The sequence below is a fragment of the Mesoplodon densirostris genome, chromosome 2, assembly GCF_025265405.1.
Source record: "Mesoplodon densirostris isolate mMesDen1 chromosome 2, mMesDen1 primary haplotype, whole genome shotgun sequence".
Lineage (NCBI taxonomy): Eukaryota > Metazoa > Chordata > Mammalia > Artiodactyla > Ziphiidae > Mesoplodon > Mesoplodon densirostris.
Genome location: NC_082662.1, coordinates 7,747,303 through 7,761,473, shown reverse-complemented (window position 1 = coordinate 7,761,473; position 14,171 = coordinate 7,747,303). Strand labels below are relative to the sequence as shown.

Below are 14,171 nucleotides of genomic sequence, written 5' to 3'. Positions count from 1 at the left end.
GGGAAGAGAATAATGAGAAAAACTGAGGACATTAAACTGCTCATTCAAGGCACATATTCTGGTGGGAAAATTACTATTATGAGGCTATAATTATCCCAATTAATGATACAAACCTTAAGCTGAGTTTTGCAGCGCTTCAGCATTTCACGGTGTCTAGCTGCCAGTGGGGAGTCTTTCCATTGGCTTTCATTGTTTTTCAAATCTTCCACAGTTCTGAAAGTAAAGACTAACAGTCAAATGCAAGAAGACACACAGATCCATCACCCACCTTACCTATTCATTTTCACCATGTCACTGACTCTCAGACACATGTCCCCTCTCTCCCCCCATGTCAGCATCACCAAACTCAGTGGCAAGTTATGGCTAAATTGGCAGTATTTTTCTTTCTTACTGGTTCCCAACGTAACGATGTCTTAAAGTGGATGGCATTTTAGATTTGATGAAATACAGTAATCATTACTTTTGGAAGGAAATACATTGTTCCCTGTTTTTCTGGGAGGGAGAAAATGCAAGGTTACTATGCCTACTCAATTACCCCAAACAGAAGGCTACTTTACTAAGGGCACTTTTCCTTCTGCTTGGAATGCTCTTCTCTGAGGTTACCTTTGCGACTTGCTCCTTCACTCCCTTCAGGTATCTCCTCAAATATCACCTGTCAGACAGGTAAAGCCTTCCCTCATCATGTAATATGCTGCATCTTTTAAAGACTGGTTCACTTAACACTATGTCAACCCTTTCTATCTATCAAAACTTTGTGTAGGAAACTAGGGGGCAATAAATTCTTTAAAAGTACATTTCCTAGCGACTTCCCTGGTGGTGCAGCGGTTAAGAATCCGCATACCAATGCAGGGGACATGGGTTTGAGCCCTGGTCCAGGAAGATCCCACATGCTGCGGAGCAGCTAAGCCCGTGTGCCACAACTACTGAGCCTGCGCTCTAGAACCCGCGAGCCACAACTACTGAGCCCGCGTGCCACAGCTACTGAACGCCTAGAGGCCTGTGCTCCACAATAAGAGAAGCCACCACAATGAGAAGCCCGTGCACCGCAACGAAGAGCAGCCCCCGCTCGCCGCAACTAGAAAAAGCCCGCGCACAGCAACGAAGACCCAACACAGCCAAAGATAAATTAATCAAATAAATTAATTAAACAAAAACAAAAACTACATTTCCTAGATTCCCTTGCTGCCAGCATTTCTGCACATGACCTAGCTTCCACCAAGAGGTGAGCCCTCACTGAAGGCAGAAGTGAATATAGTGAAGTGACAGCCACACGGTTCTTCTGGAAGCACAGTGTGGAGGGGTTTTGCTTGAAGCACTAGCAGAGGCTGAACCCTGAAGCAGCTTCTTCCTGCCAGGCCAGGTTCGAAGAAGAGCTCTGGGAGTCCTCTTTTCCAGGCATGTCAATGATTCAGTAAACCAAACAGTAGCCTTTAATTATCCCCTTTCTGCTTATCTCAGATAAAGTGGATTCCTCTGTCTACAACTGGAACATGAATAATGGTAGACAGAATAATGCTCCGCCCCACTGCCCCACAGGAAGATGTCACAGCTTAATCCCCAGAACCTGTGAGTATGTTACCTTACATGGCAAAAGGAAACCTGCATATGTGATTAAGGGTATGGGGCCCGAGACGGGCCCGTATGTCTGGGTGGGCCCAGTGTCATCTCAGGGTCCTTCTAAGAGAAAGAGGGAGTCAGAGTAAGAGAAAGAGTTGTGACAAGTGAAGCAGAGGTCAGAGAGAGGGAGAGCTGAAGATGCGATGCTGCTGATTTTGAAAAGAGAGGAAGGGGGCCGTGAACCAAGGAATGTAGGGGGTCTCCAGCAGCTGAAACAGGCAAAGAAAGAGATTCTTCCCTAGAGCCTCAGAAGGAATGCAGCCTTGATTTTAGGACTTCTGACCACCAGAGCCCTAAGGTAATAATTTTTGTGGTTTTAACTCATGAAGGTCGTGGTAATCTGTTGCAGCAGCAAAAGGAAACTAACATAATGACCTATATGCTTATTGGCAAGAAGAGGTTACAGGTAACAGGCCCTCCAGACAAATGGGCCTTTGGGATTAGTTCTTCGACTGGGCCGGTTTGAAAGTGGTGAAGGGGACTTCCAGTGATCCAGTGGGTAAGACTCCACACTCCCAATGCATGGGGCCTGGGTTCGATCCCTGGTTGGGGAACTAGATCCCGCATGCCACAACTAAGAACCCATGTGCTGCAACTAAGACCCGGTGCAGCCAAAATAAATAATAAATAAATATAAATTAAAAAAAAAAAAGAGAGCGGTGAAGATTCAGTTAGCATGTGAGGGCATAAAACTGGTAGCCCAGGTTCTCAGTGGAAAAACAGCTGCATAAACGATCACCAGTGACCTCCTGGAGTGAAGAGATGGTGTGGCTACTTGTAACTATGCTGGAGAGCTCACAGAAGAAAATGACAGGCTCCAGATTTTAAAATCTCGCCTCAAGAACAAGCCAATGAGTCAGGGAGTTTCTAAGACGACCATAGAGAAGCAGAGTCTGGTCCTATAAAGCACCAAATTATAACATAGACTGAATCCATAACCTCACTGGATCTCTTATCTGAAGGTCACAGCAAAGACTGGGACTCCAAGAATTCAAATGGAGGAGTTCGGGAGAACCAAAGTACCCAAATCCCTAAATCCCATGAGCCTTGTCTGACAGCAGCAGCAGCTTCTGCAGTGATTGTAGTTCAGGTGGTCAAATTGCAGGATGATGCCAATCTCCCTTAGGTCCCAACCCATCATACATTATTGCTTCCAGAACCGCAACTGGAGTGAGATCAATCACTGTCCTTATGGGCCAATTACAAAGCCACATGCAGGAAAAGCACACATGCAGGAAAAGCCACATGCAGGAAGAGCAAAGAAAAAAGAAAGACCAAGATTTGCTAATATGGTATATTAGCTTCCTAATGCTGCTGTAACAAATCATCACAAACTTGCTGGCTTGCAGCAACACAATTATAGTCTTAGAGTTCCAGAGGTCAGAAATCTAAAATGGGTCAGCAGGGGAGGCATTCCTTCTGGAGGCTCTAGGGAGAGTGTTTCCTTGCCCTTTCCAGCTTCTAGAGGGAGCCCGCATTCCTTGGCTTGTGGACTCACATCACTCTGATGTCTGCTTCTGTCGTCACATTTCCTTTCTCACTCTGACCTTCTTGCCTCCCTCTTAAAAGGACCCTTGTGATGCATTGGGTCCACCCAGATAATCTAGGGAAACCTCTCCATCTCAAGATCCTACAATTAATCACATCTGCAAAGTCTCTTTTACCATGTAAGGTAACACATTCACAAGTTCTGGGGACTAGGACATGAACATCTTTGCCGCACCACTATTCTACCTACTACATATGTAGTGAAGAAATGTGGCAGTATGTGTGGAACAGATTCTGAAGATGCTTGATCACCAAGAGAGGAACATGCTAACATACTCCTAAGTGGGGATAAATTCATTGACATGAATACAACGACCAGAGTCTCTGGATTCAACCTTATCCTGAGTATCTGGGAGGCCTCTAACTGTGTGCCCACCTGGTTGACTAAAACCTAGAATTGAAGTTGAGTTGTTAGGAATTCCTTGATATAAATTCAGAGGAAGGAATCCAAACTATAAGAAGCTGGGAATATTAATATAGATTTACCATATATGAGTAGCTCAGAAAACCACCCTCTCAAAACACACACAAAGCCCAACTGTGTCCTGGAAGATACTTCTTTCTTTTTCTTAATCTGACTTCAGCCAGATGTACTTTTATTTATTTAATTAACTTTTTTATTTTTTAAAATTAATTTATTTTATTTATTTATTTTTGGCTACATTGGGTCTTCATTGCTGTGTGCGGGCTTTCTCTAGTTGTGGCGAGCGGGGGCTACTCTTTGTTGTGGTGTGCGGGCTTCTCATTGCAGTGGCTTCTCTTGTTGTGGAGCACGGGCTCTAGGTGTGTGGGCTCAGTAGTTGTGGCTCGCAGGCTGTAGAGCACAGGCTCAGTAGTTGTGGCACACAGGCTTAGTTGCCACAGACTACAGGCTTAGCTGCTCCGTAGCATGTGGGATCTTCCTGGACCAGGGCTTGAACCCGTGTCCCCTGCATTGGCAGGCAGATTCTTCACCGCTGTGCCACCAGGGAAGCCCTGGAAGATACTTCTTGTATCACAGCACTGAAAAATACACAGGTGAGGGGAGCACCAACATCTCTGAAAGGCACCAACCCTCACTGCAGGCTGGGAGTGAAGATGGCAGATGGTGCCATTGAAATGTATCCTCCGAAGTCAGTGGGAATGATGGGACCACAGGACGGCATCCATTCCAGGATGAAGGAACAGACAAATCAGAGTTGGAAATTTTTATAAGCCTCTCAATAACTGATATTATAAGCTGATAAAATCAGCAGACATAAGGAAAATTTGAACAAAAGATAAACAAACTTAATCGATATATGTGAAATACTGCAAAAAGCAATATAGAAAGCAGATTCTTTTCTTTTCTTCTTTTTTTTTTGGCTGCGTGGCGCGTGGGATTTTAGTTCCCTGACCAGGGATTGAACGGAGGTCCTCGGCAGTGAGAGTGCAGAGTCCTAACCACTGGACCACCAGAGAATTCCTGTGCACTCATTTCCGCTATGGAACATTTACTAATTTAAATGTTAGCTACAAAGCAAATCTCAATAAAGTTCAAAGAACACAAATCAGAATGTGTCTTCTGACAATGGAATTTAGCTAGAAATCAGTAACAAAAGATAAATGAACAAATCGCCCCAAGAATCTGGAATTTAAGCACCCCACCTTTATATAATCCACAAGCCAAGTAAGAAATAATAAAAATTAGTATATATTTTGAACTGAACAATAAAATGACATACCAAAAAGTACTCAAGATCACTCTCTCTCAAGGAAATGCAAATCAAAACCACAATGAGATATCACCTCATACCTGTTAGAATGACCACTATCAAAAAGATAAGAAATAAGTGTTGGTAAGAATGTAGAGAAAAGGGAAACCCTGTGCACTGTTGGTGGGAATGTAAACTGGAACAACCACTATGGAAAACAGTATGGATGTTCCTCAAAAAATTAAAATTAGAACTACCGTATGATCCAGCAATTCCACTTCTGGGTATTTAGCCCACGAAAACAAAAATGAAAAGATATATGCACCCCCATGTTCACTGCAACATTATTTACAATAGCCAAGGTAGAGAAACAATCTAAGTGTCCACCAACAAATAAATGGAAAAAGAAATGTCACAGACACGCAGACACACAGAGGAATATTATTCGGCCATAAATAAGAATGAAATTTTGCCACTGGTAACAACATGGATGGACCTTGAGGGCATTATGCTAAGTGAAATAAGTCGGACAGAGAAAAATACCATATAATCTCACTTATGTATGGAATCCTAAAAAAACAAACAAAACCCCAAAATACCAAGTTCAAAGACACAGAGAACAAGACTGGTGGCTGCCAGAGGTGGGGGAGTGGGGTGGACAAAATAGGTCCAGGGAGTCAAAAGGTACACAAACTACCAGTCATGGGGATGTAATATACAACATGGTGGCTATAGTTAATAATACTGTACTGTGTATTTGAAAGTTGCTGAGAGAGATCTTAAAAGTTCTCATCACAAGAAAAAAGTATGTTACTATGTATGGTGACAGATGTTAATTAGACTTATCGTGGGGATCACTTTGCAGTATATGCAAACATCAAATCATTATGTTGTACACCTGAAACCAACATAATGTAATATGTCTATTATACCTCAGTAAAAAAGATGACCTACTAAAAACGAGGGATGCAGCTAAAGCCATACTTAGAGGGAAACTAAACAGCCTTAAATGCATATATAAGAAAGGGCTGAAAATGAATGATTTAAATATCAACCTCAAAAAGCAACAGAAACATCAACAAAAAGCAAATTAAACTAAAAGGAAATAATAAAGGCCCTACAGACACAAAATGATAAAAAGAGGATACTATGAACAACTTCATATCGGAAAGTTTTGAAACTTTACATACCATGGGAAAACTGGCACAAGATGAAATGAAAATCTAAACAGGTCTATATCTATTAACAATAAAATACATAATTTTAAAAACTTCCCACATAGAAAACTCTAAGCCCAGACAACTTCATCAATGTTTCCAAACATTTAAGGAAGAAATAAAATAATTCTTACACAATAAACTCCTCAAAAAATATAAAAAGAGGGAACACCCCACAACTGATTCTATGTGGCAAGAATAATGTTGATAACAAAATTTGAGAAGGACTTAACAAGAAATGAAAATCATAGGTCAATCTTTCTTTTGAATATAGACTCAAAACTCCTAAACAGAATATTAGCAAATTGAATATCCAATGAGATTTAAAAGCAATAATATAGAGTTGAGTTCATTTCAAGAATATAAGGGAACTTCCCTGGTGGTCCAGTGGTAAAGAATCCACCTTCCAATGCAGGGGACGCGGGTTCGATCCCTGGTCAGGGAACTAAGATCCCACATGCCACGGGGCAACTAAGCCTGCGTGCCACAACTACTGGGCCTGCATGCCTGAACTAGAGAACCCACACACTCTGGAGCCTGCGCGCCACAACTACAGAGAGAAAACCTACACGCCACAACTAGAGGGAAGCCCAGGAACTGCAACAAAAGATCCTGCATGCCTCAACAAAGATCCCACGTGCCACAACTAAGACCCAACACAGTCAAGAATAAAATAAATATAATAATAATAATAATAAAAAAAGAAGGTAAGATTGGTTTGATATCAGAAAGCCAGTTGATGTAATTCAACCATATTAATAGAATAAAGGGGAAAAAAAGTCTGATCTCCTCAACAGAGATGGAAAAAGATTTTAATAAAATTCAACTCCTGTTGAGAACAAAAAACTTGTAGAAAATAATCACCTAAAAGGGAATTTTCTTAATCTGATAATAGAAGATGTCTAAAAAACTTCCGCCCATTAACTGGAATAAGAAAGAAATTTTAATAAAGTTATCAATACTTCTACTCAAGACTGCAGTAGAAATTGTAGCCAGGGCAGTAAGGCATGAAAAAGAAAATTATGAGGAAGAAAGAAAACTGTCATCATTTACAGACAACATGATTACATGTAGAAAAAAAATATTAAGAAATCTACCAGGCAATTATTAGAATTATTAAGTGATTGATTCTATTTTAATTCAAGGCAGATACAGATATGACACATTTTCTATCATACCCAGACTACACCACTCCTGGACCAAATGGTATAAGTGGCTACTCCATTATTATTCCAGATGACCTGTTCAAAAAAACGTTTGCCTCCTATTCCTGTGACCTTTGTTTGCAGGTGTTGGTACATGGGGAGAAATGCTTAGATTAAGAAAAACAACAATGGTGCTAATGAATAGGAAACTGAGGTTACTATCTGGCCCTTTTAGACTTCTTATGCCACAGGACAATGTGCAAAACAAGTGAATTACATGTTGGTGGGAGTAAATGATCTTGTTTATTAAGGGAAACCAGGGTTACTGTTTCACAGTCCAGGGAAAGAGGGGTATGTCTGGAACCCAAGAAATCCTTTAAGTGCCTCCTGATAATATGGTGCCCAGTGTAAAAAGTTAATGGAAGTCTCAACCACATACCAAGGGTTGAGAACTCTAGAAATCAAAGTTTGGGTCACTTCACCATGTAAAGAACTCTGGTCAATCAAGGAAAATGGATGTAGTAGCAGAGGCAGATGGTATACTGTACCATATGTACCCCTCACATTCAAATCTACTGGTCACAAGGGAACTGCCTGCTTGTGAGAATAAGTGGTGACTCAGGCAACCTCAGGACATGGCATGACGCACATACCTGTTGAGCTCCCGGATGGCCCGGAGTCTGCGGATGTAGCGTCGGCAACCCGGCAGAATTGAGAGATGGTGGGCGTGCAGGGTAAGAAAGAAGCATTCCGTAGGGAATTTCGGCTCAGAAAACGGAGATTGATCTCCATCTAGGAAAAAGAACAAAATCCCCGAAATAAAATCTATCACATGACTATATCAGAGGAAAAGCACAATTAAGAAGACAAAATTACACTTGTATTTTCAAGAAGTTTAAAGACACTTTTTTTTTTTTGCAGTCCTCGGAACTCTCACTGTTGTGGCCTCTCCCATTGCGGAGCACAGGCTCTGGACGCGCGGGCTCAGCGGCCATGGCTCATGGGCCTAGCCGCTCCACGGCATGTGGGATCTTCCTGGACCAGGGCACGAACCTGCGTCCCCTGCATCGGCAGGCGGACTCTCAACCACTGCGCCACTAGGGAAGCCCCTAAGGACACTTTAAAAAAATTAGACTTAATGGGACTTCCCTGGTGGTTCAGTGGTTAAGAATCCGCCTGCCAAGGCAGGGGACACAGGTTCGATCCCTGGTCCAGGAAGATCCCACATGCTGCAGAGCAACTAAGCTCATGTGCCACAACTACTGAGTCTGTGCTCTAGAGACCGCGAACCACAACTATTGAGCCCGCGTGCCACAACTACTGAAGCCTGCGCGCCTAGAGCCCACGCTCTGCAACTAGAGAAGGCACTGCAGTGAGAAGCCTGCGCACTGCAACAAAGAGTAGCCCCCGCTCGCTGCAACTAGAGAAAGCCCGTGCGCAGCAGCGAAGATCCAACGCAGCCAAAATAGATAAATAAATAAATAAATTTATTTTTAAAAATTAGGCTTAGGTAATGTTATAAGAAAAACAGAATTCCTCTGAGCTCCATCTATGATCAGGTACTCTGCCTCATCTAATTAAATGTTTATACAAATGTACACCAACGATCTTCGGTGATGTGTCTTCCTGGTGTATTTTATAGAATCGTTTCTACTATTCAAACATCATTGTTAAACCTCAAAATGGTATTAGACTATGAAAATAAGCTACAGATTCCATAGCCATTTCCCTACTGTTGGACAATTATTTGTTGTTTCTAATTTTTCTCTATTAGAAACACTGCTGGGAGGATCTATGTACAACAAGTTACTCCCTCACCCCCTCTCCCTTGCCAGCTTTGGGAGTATATTCTGGGAAGTGGAATTATTGAGAAAGACGGTATTACAGTTTTTGTTATGAATCACCAGAATTCACTTTAGATAGACTAAATTAATTGATAAAATGCCATCTATTTATTTACAAACTTATATTCTACCTTATCACTGTTTTTAAATAATTTATAGTTATAGAATGTTAACTTGAATTTCTTTCAATTTGTATCTAATTCCTACAAATATGCATATTTTTCCCTACAAGTATATTTTATTTGACATATACTGTGCTTATGTTTTTTTCCCTCCAAACAAAAGATAACTGTTTCTTGGTAGAATTTAGTTTTGGTCTTACACATTTATAACAGTTCTACATTTGAATATGATTTTATCAATTATGTGACACATATTTTCTCCCATTCTTTTATTTTACATATTCATTTTATCTCCCTCTATAAAAAGTATATTTATATATTAAGATATATATATATATATATATATATATATATATATTGTCTCTGATGATATTCACCATTTCTTAAATCATTAAAAATTTCTCTCTCTTTTATGGCTGGGTCAAATCCTCTGTTCGGCTTTCTTGTGCCAGGGAAGGATGGAATCTCTACATTACTCCATGAATAATTTTATAATGTTTAAAACTAAATGTCATATGGTTTTTATGTTTATCATTAAGTAACATGTTTTTTAAAAGTTTTTGTTTTTTTAGGAGTTTATTAATTAATTAATTTATTTATTTTTGCTGTGTTGGAACTTCGTTTCTGTGCGAGGGCTTCCTCTAGTTGTGGCAAGCAGGGGCCACTCGTCATCGCAGTGCGTGGGCCTCTCACTATCACGGCCTCTCTTGTTGCGGAGCACAGGCTCCAGACATGCAGGCTCAGTAGTTGTGGCTCACGGGCCCAGCCGCTCCGCGGCATGTGGGATCTTCCCAGACCAGGGCTCGAACCCGTGTCCCCTGCATTAGCAGGCAGATTCTCAACCACTGCGCCACCAGGGAAGCCCCTTAAAATTTTTAAAATTGAAGTATAGTTGCTTTAATAACATGCTTTAGGGCCTCCCTGGTGGCGCAAGTGGTTGAGAGTCCGCCTGCCGATGTAGGGGATACGGGTTCGTGCCCCGGTCTGGGAGGATCCCATATGCCGCGGAGCGGCTGGGCCCGTGAGCCATGGCCGCTGAGCCTGCGCGTCCGGAGCCTGTGCTCCGCAACGGGGGAGGCCACAACAGTGAGAGGCCCGCATACCGCAAAAAAAAAAAAAAAAAAAAAAAAAAAATAACATGCTTTATAATATAGAGAAAAAGATCCATAATCCTAACACCTTCAAAATATTCGTATTTTTATTCCATCAATTCATCAAGATCTATGAGAGATTTCATGAGAATTTTAACTGGCATATATAAAATCTACATAATAACTAAGTCATTGCTATCATTTCTATTGTATACACATATATATTTAAACCCAGAACAGTACATTTCCTCCCATTTGCTCTACGTATCTATTTGATATTGGCTAATCCAAAAAGGAACTTTTTTACTGTATTAATTTTTATTGCATATCTCTAGCTCATAAATGTATTTCTAGAGAGGTAGTAACAATTTGTGAGGAGTGACTAGCATCCAAACAAAATAAATTGTTCTTTTTTTCCTAGACTCTGTAAACTCTAACTTCTCACCTGGGGCAGCTGAGAACCACCCCTCCACATAAGCTGGATGTGGCTCACTTGGGTGAATGAATAGCATTCCCAGTACGGACAGATTCTTAGGGATTGTAACAAAACAAAGAAATGGAAAAGCAGAAAGTCATTCTTTTTCTTCACTCAGGAATCACTTTCAAACCCAGTATTTTGCAACATAAAACATGTACCCATTCCTCTTGCATTTCTACTTTTCTGTTTTCCTGATCACCAGCCTCTCAGATACATTTTATTCATCACAAGCTTCCCTTTGCCTGTGTCTTTCCTTTTCTTCTGCCTTCTCCATCTATACTCCTTTGCATTCTCTCCCTCTGCCCCTCTGGACCTCTCTGTCACGACTGCGTTTAGCCAGGAAAGCAGCTGTGGTCAAGCAGGGTAGGCTCTCTTCCCCTCGCCTACAGGCCCTCCCTCTGGAAGAGGCCTTCCTCAGAAAGCGTCTTCCTTAGCTCCAGCCGTCCTCTGGGCAGCCTGTTCTTTAGGGGACCCCCTTGACCTTCTCCACAAACCCTCCAAACTACCCCCAACCCTGGCTGGCCTGACCCCAGGGGCCCATATCCTAATTCTGGAGTTTGCCTGGCTTATCAGAAATCAGGTCACCTGAGAGAAACAGAAATTCCCTAAAGAATTAGATTGCTTCCCTCACTACTGACAAGTAAGAAAAAGTGGAACTGAACTAAACACCTGGAAGGATGGACCCAGATCAGGGAGCGTGGTGGAGCAGAGAGAGCCCTGGGCTTGGCTCAGCACACCTGAGCAGCAGTTGCGACTTGCTGACTGACAGGCTAGGTGCGCTGGGCACCATCTGGAGCCTCAGCCTCCTTATATTTAACGAGTAAGACAGTAGCGTTGCTATTAAGATGTTTATTAAAGTTCTCTTCCTGATAATCCCATAACAGTCTGATGTAGCAGCTTTAGGGGGAGAGGAGTCAATGAAAACTGGCACTGATGATGGAAAACAGGAACAAGGGCAAGAGGGAGCCCCAGGGATGGGGGTGGGACGCTGGGAGGTGACAGACAGGGACGCTGTAGCTGGTGTCAGATTCAAACTGTGGGATGATGTTGAGTCCAAACGGATCCTTCTGTTAGAATGCATATCTACTCTACTTTTTGTAATTAAAAGAAAATAGAAGAACTGCTTCCCCGGTGGTCCAGTGGTTACAACTCCATGCTTCCAATGCAGGGGGCGTGGGTTTGATCCCTGGTCTGGGAACTAAGATCCCACATGCCACGTGGTGCAACCAAAAAAAATAATAATAAAAGAAGGGCAGCTTTTAACGACCTGACAATGAACACGTCACTCACAAAGTTCAGTCAGCCAGTCATTCACGTCCTCCATCGTGGCATTCACTCTCGTCTCATCGCTGGGAAGAGTAATCCGACACCTCGGGTGGAATATGTACGTGGGGTCGACCGTCTCTAACTTGATCTTTGTGCTTAGCTGCTGCAGCACCCAAAGGAAATTCAGCATCAATCCGTCTGTAGATACCAATCTATCATCTGTCTGTGAAAGAGAAAAGTATTTAAAATCATGACCTGAACAGAAATTTTGGCACAAGTGTACAAGAAAGGAGAGCAGGGCTTCCCTGGTGGCGCAGTGGTTGAGAGTCCGCCTGCCGATGCGGGGGACGCGGGTTCGTGCCCTGGTCGGGGAGGATCCCACATGCCGCGGAGCGGCTGGGCCCGTGAGCCATGGCCGCTGGGCCTGGGCGTCCGGAGCCTGTGCTCCGCAACGGGAGAGGCCGCGACAGTGAGAGGCCCGCATACCGCAAAAAAAAAAAAAAAGAAAGAAAGGAGAGCAAACTTTCACCCTGAAGTCCCCGAGGGGATGCCTATAGCATCACCATCGTCACTCGACTGGCAGGTGCAATTTGTTGAGTGTTAACTGTACGTGAAGGGTTTTCTCTCACTGAATCTCCACAACAGCCCTTAGAATTGAACGATACTGTTATTCACATTTTACAGAGGAGGAAACTAAGGCTCAGAGAAGTTAAGTGATTTGCCTAAGATCCTCAAAATCAGTAAGCACAAATGCAATAAATGCTATTTCCTTTCTCTTCCTTATTTCTTATTTCTTTTTAAATAAATTTATTTATTTATTTATAGCTGCATTGGGTCTTCATTGCTGCATGCGGGCTTTCTCTAGTTGCAGTGAGTGGGGACTACTCTTCATTGTGGTGCACAGGCTTCTCACTGCGGTGGCTTCTCCTGCTGCAGAGCACGGGCTCTGGGTGCGCAGGCTCCAGTAGTTGCGGCACATGGGCTCAGCAGCTGTGGCGTGTGGGCTCTAGAGCACAGGCTCAGCAGTTGTGGCGCATGGACTTAGTTGCTGCACGGCATGTGGGATCTTCCCGGACCAGGGCCCGAACCCATGTTCCCTGCATTGGAAGGCAGATTTCTAACCACTGCACCACCAGGGAAGCCCTCCTTTCTCTTCTTTATTTCCCCTCAAAAGCATCGGAACAACTCGTTTCACAGTTACCACTTGACTAACAGCTTCGCTGGCTGACAGCGATAGCATAATCCTGCCTTAAGAATACAACAATTCCGGGAATTCCCTGGCGGTCCAGTGGTTGGGACGCTGTGCTTTCACTGCCCAGGGCCTGGGTTCAATCCCTGGTTGGGGATCCTGTAAGCCATGTGGCACAGCCAAAAAAAAAAAAAGACCATAATTCTAATAAAGAGAGTTAACATCGGTGGAGTGCTCACCACGTACTGGGCACGATTCTAACAGCTTTCTATATATAAGTCCACGAGTCAGGTACTATTATTATCCCCACTTGGCAACAAGGAACTGGAGGCACACAGAAGCAACTGTCTACGTCCTACTGCCAGCCAACAGCGGAACCCCAGTTAGAAATCCAGGCAGTCTAATACCAGGTCCATGCTCTTCTCTCTGCTTTTTCTTCTGAGTAGAAATGTCACATCGCTCATTAATGATATAGCAAGGGAGCTTCCCTGGTGGCACAGTGGTTGAGAATCTGCCTGCCAATGCAGGGGACATGGGTTGGAGTCCTGGTCCGGGAAGATCCCACATGCCGTGGAGCAACTAAGCCCGTGCACCATGACTACTGAGCCCGCGTGCCTGGAGGCCGTGCTCCGCAACAAGAGAAGCCACAGCAATGAGAAGCCCACGCGCGCACGGCAACGAAGAGCAGCCCCCACTCACTGCAACTAGAGAAAAGCCCACGCGCAGCAACAAAGACCCAATGCAGCCAAAAATAAATAAATAAATAAATTTAATAATAATAATAATAATAATAGAGCAAGGATGCCCTTTTAACTTTTCCATGCCAGTAAAGTGGTCCCAGCCACCAGCCTCCCTCATCAGGAACACTGCACCTTGTACCTGGTCTCCTCGGGTTGGCTCCTGTACCCGCTCCTCCCATTAGCCCATCCTCCACACAGACTTGGTGATTTCCTTCCCGAAAACCCTCCAGTGCCTCCTCAT

The 14,171-nt window shown here is 43.3% G+C and overlaps 1 protein-coding gene across 3 annotated transcripts in view; it reads right to left on the bottom strand.

The window, feature by feature from the left end:
* The window catches only part of UBE4B (ubiquitination factor E4B), a 116,008-nt gene that overhangs the window by 32,102 nt on the left and 69,735 nt on the right, over positions 1-14,171 (bottom strand). For all 3 annotated transcript variants that reach the window (XM_060088942.1, XM_060088943.1, XM_060088941.1), the window contains 3 exons: positions 12,026-12,224; positions 7,854-7,992; positions 114-213 (listed from right to left, as the gene is read on the bottom strand). In XM_060088942.1, coding sequence (XP_059944925.1) covers positions 114-213; positions 7,854-7,992; positions 12,026-12,224 — 438 coding nt within the window. The remainder of the gene's footprint in view (positions 1-113; positions 214-7,853; positions 7,993-12,025; positions 12,225-14,171) is intronic.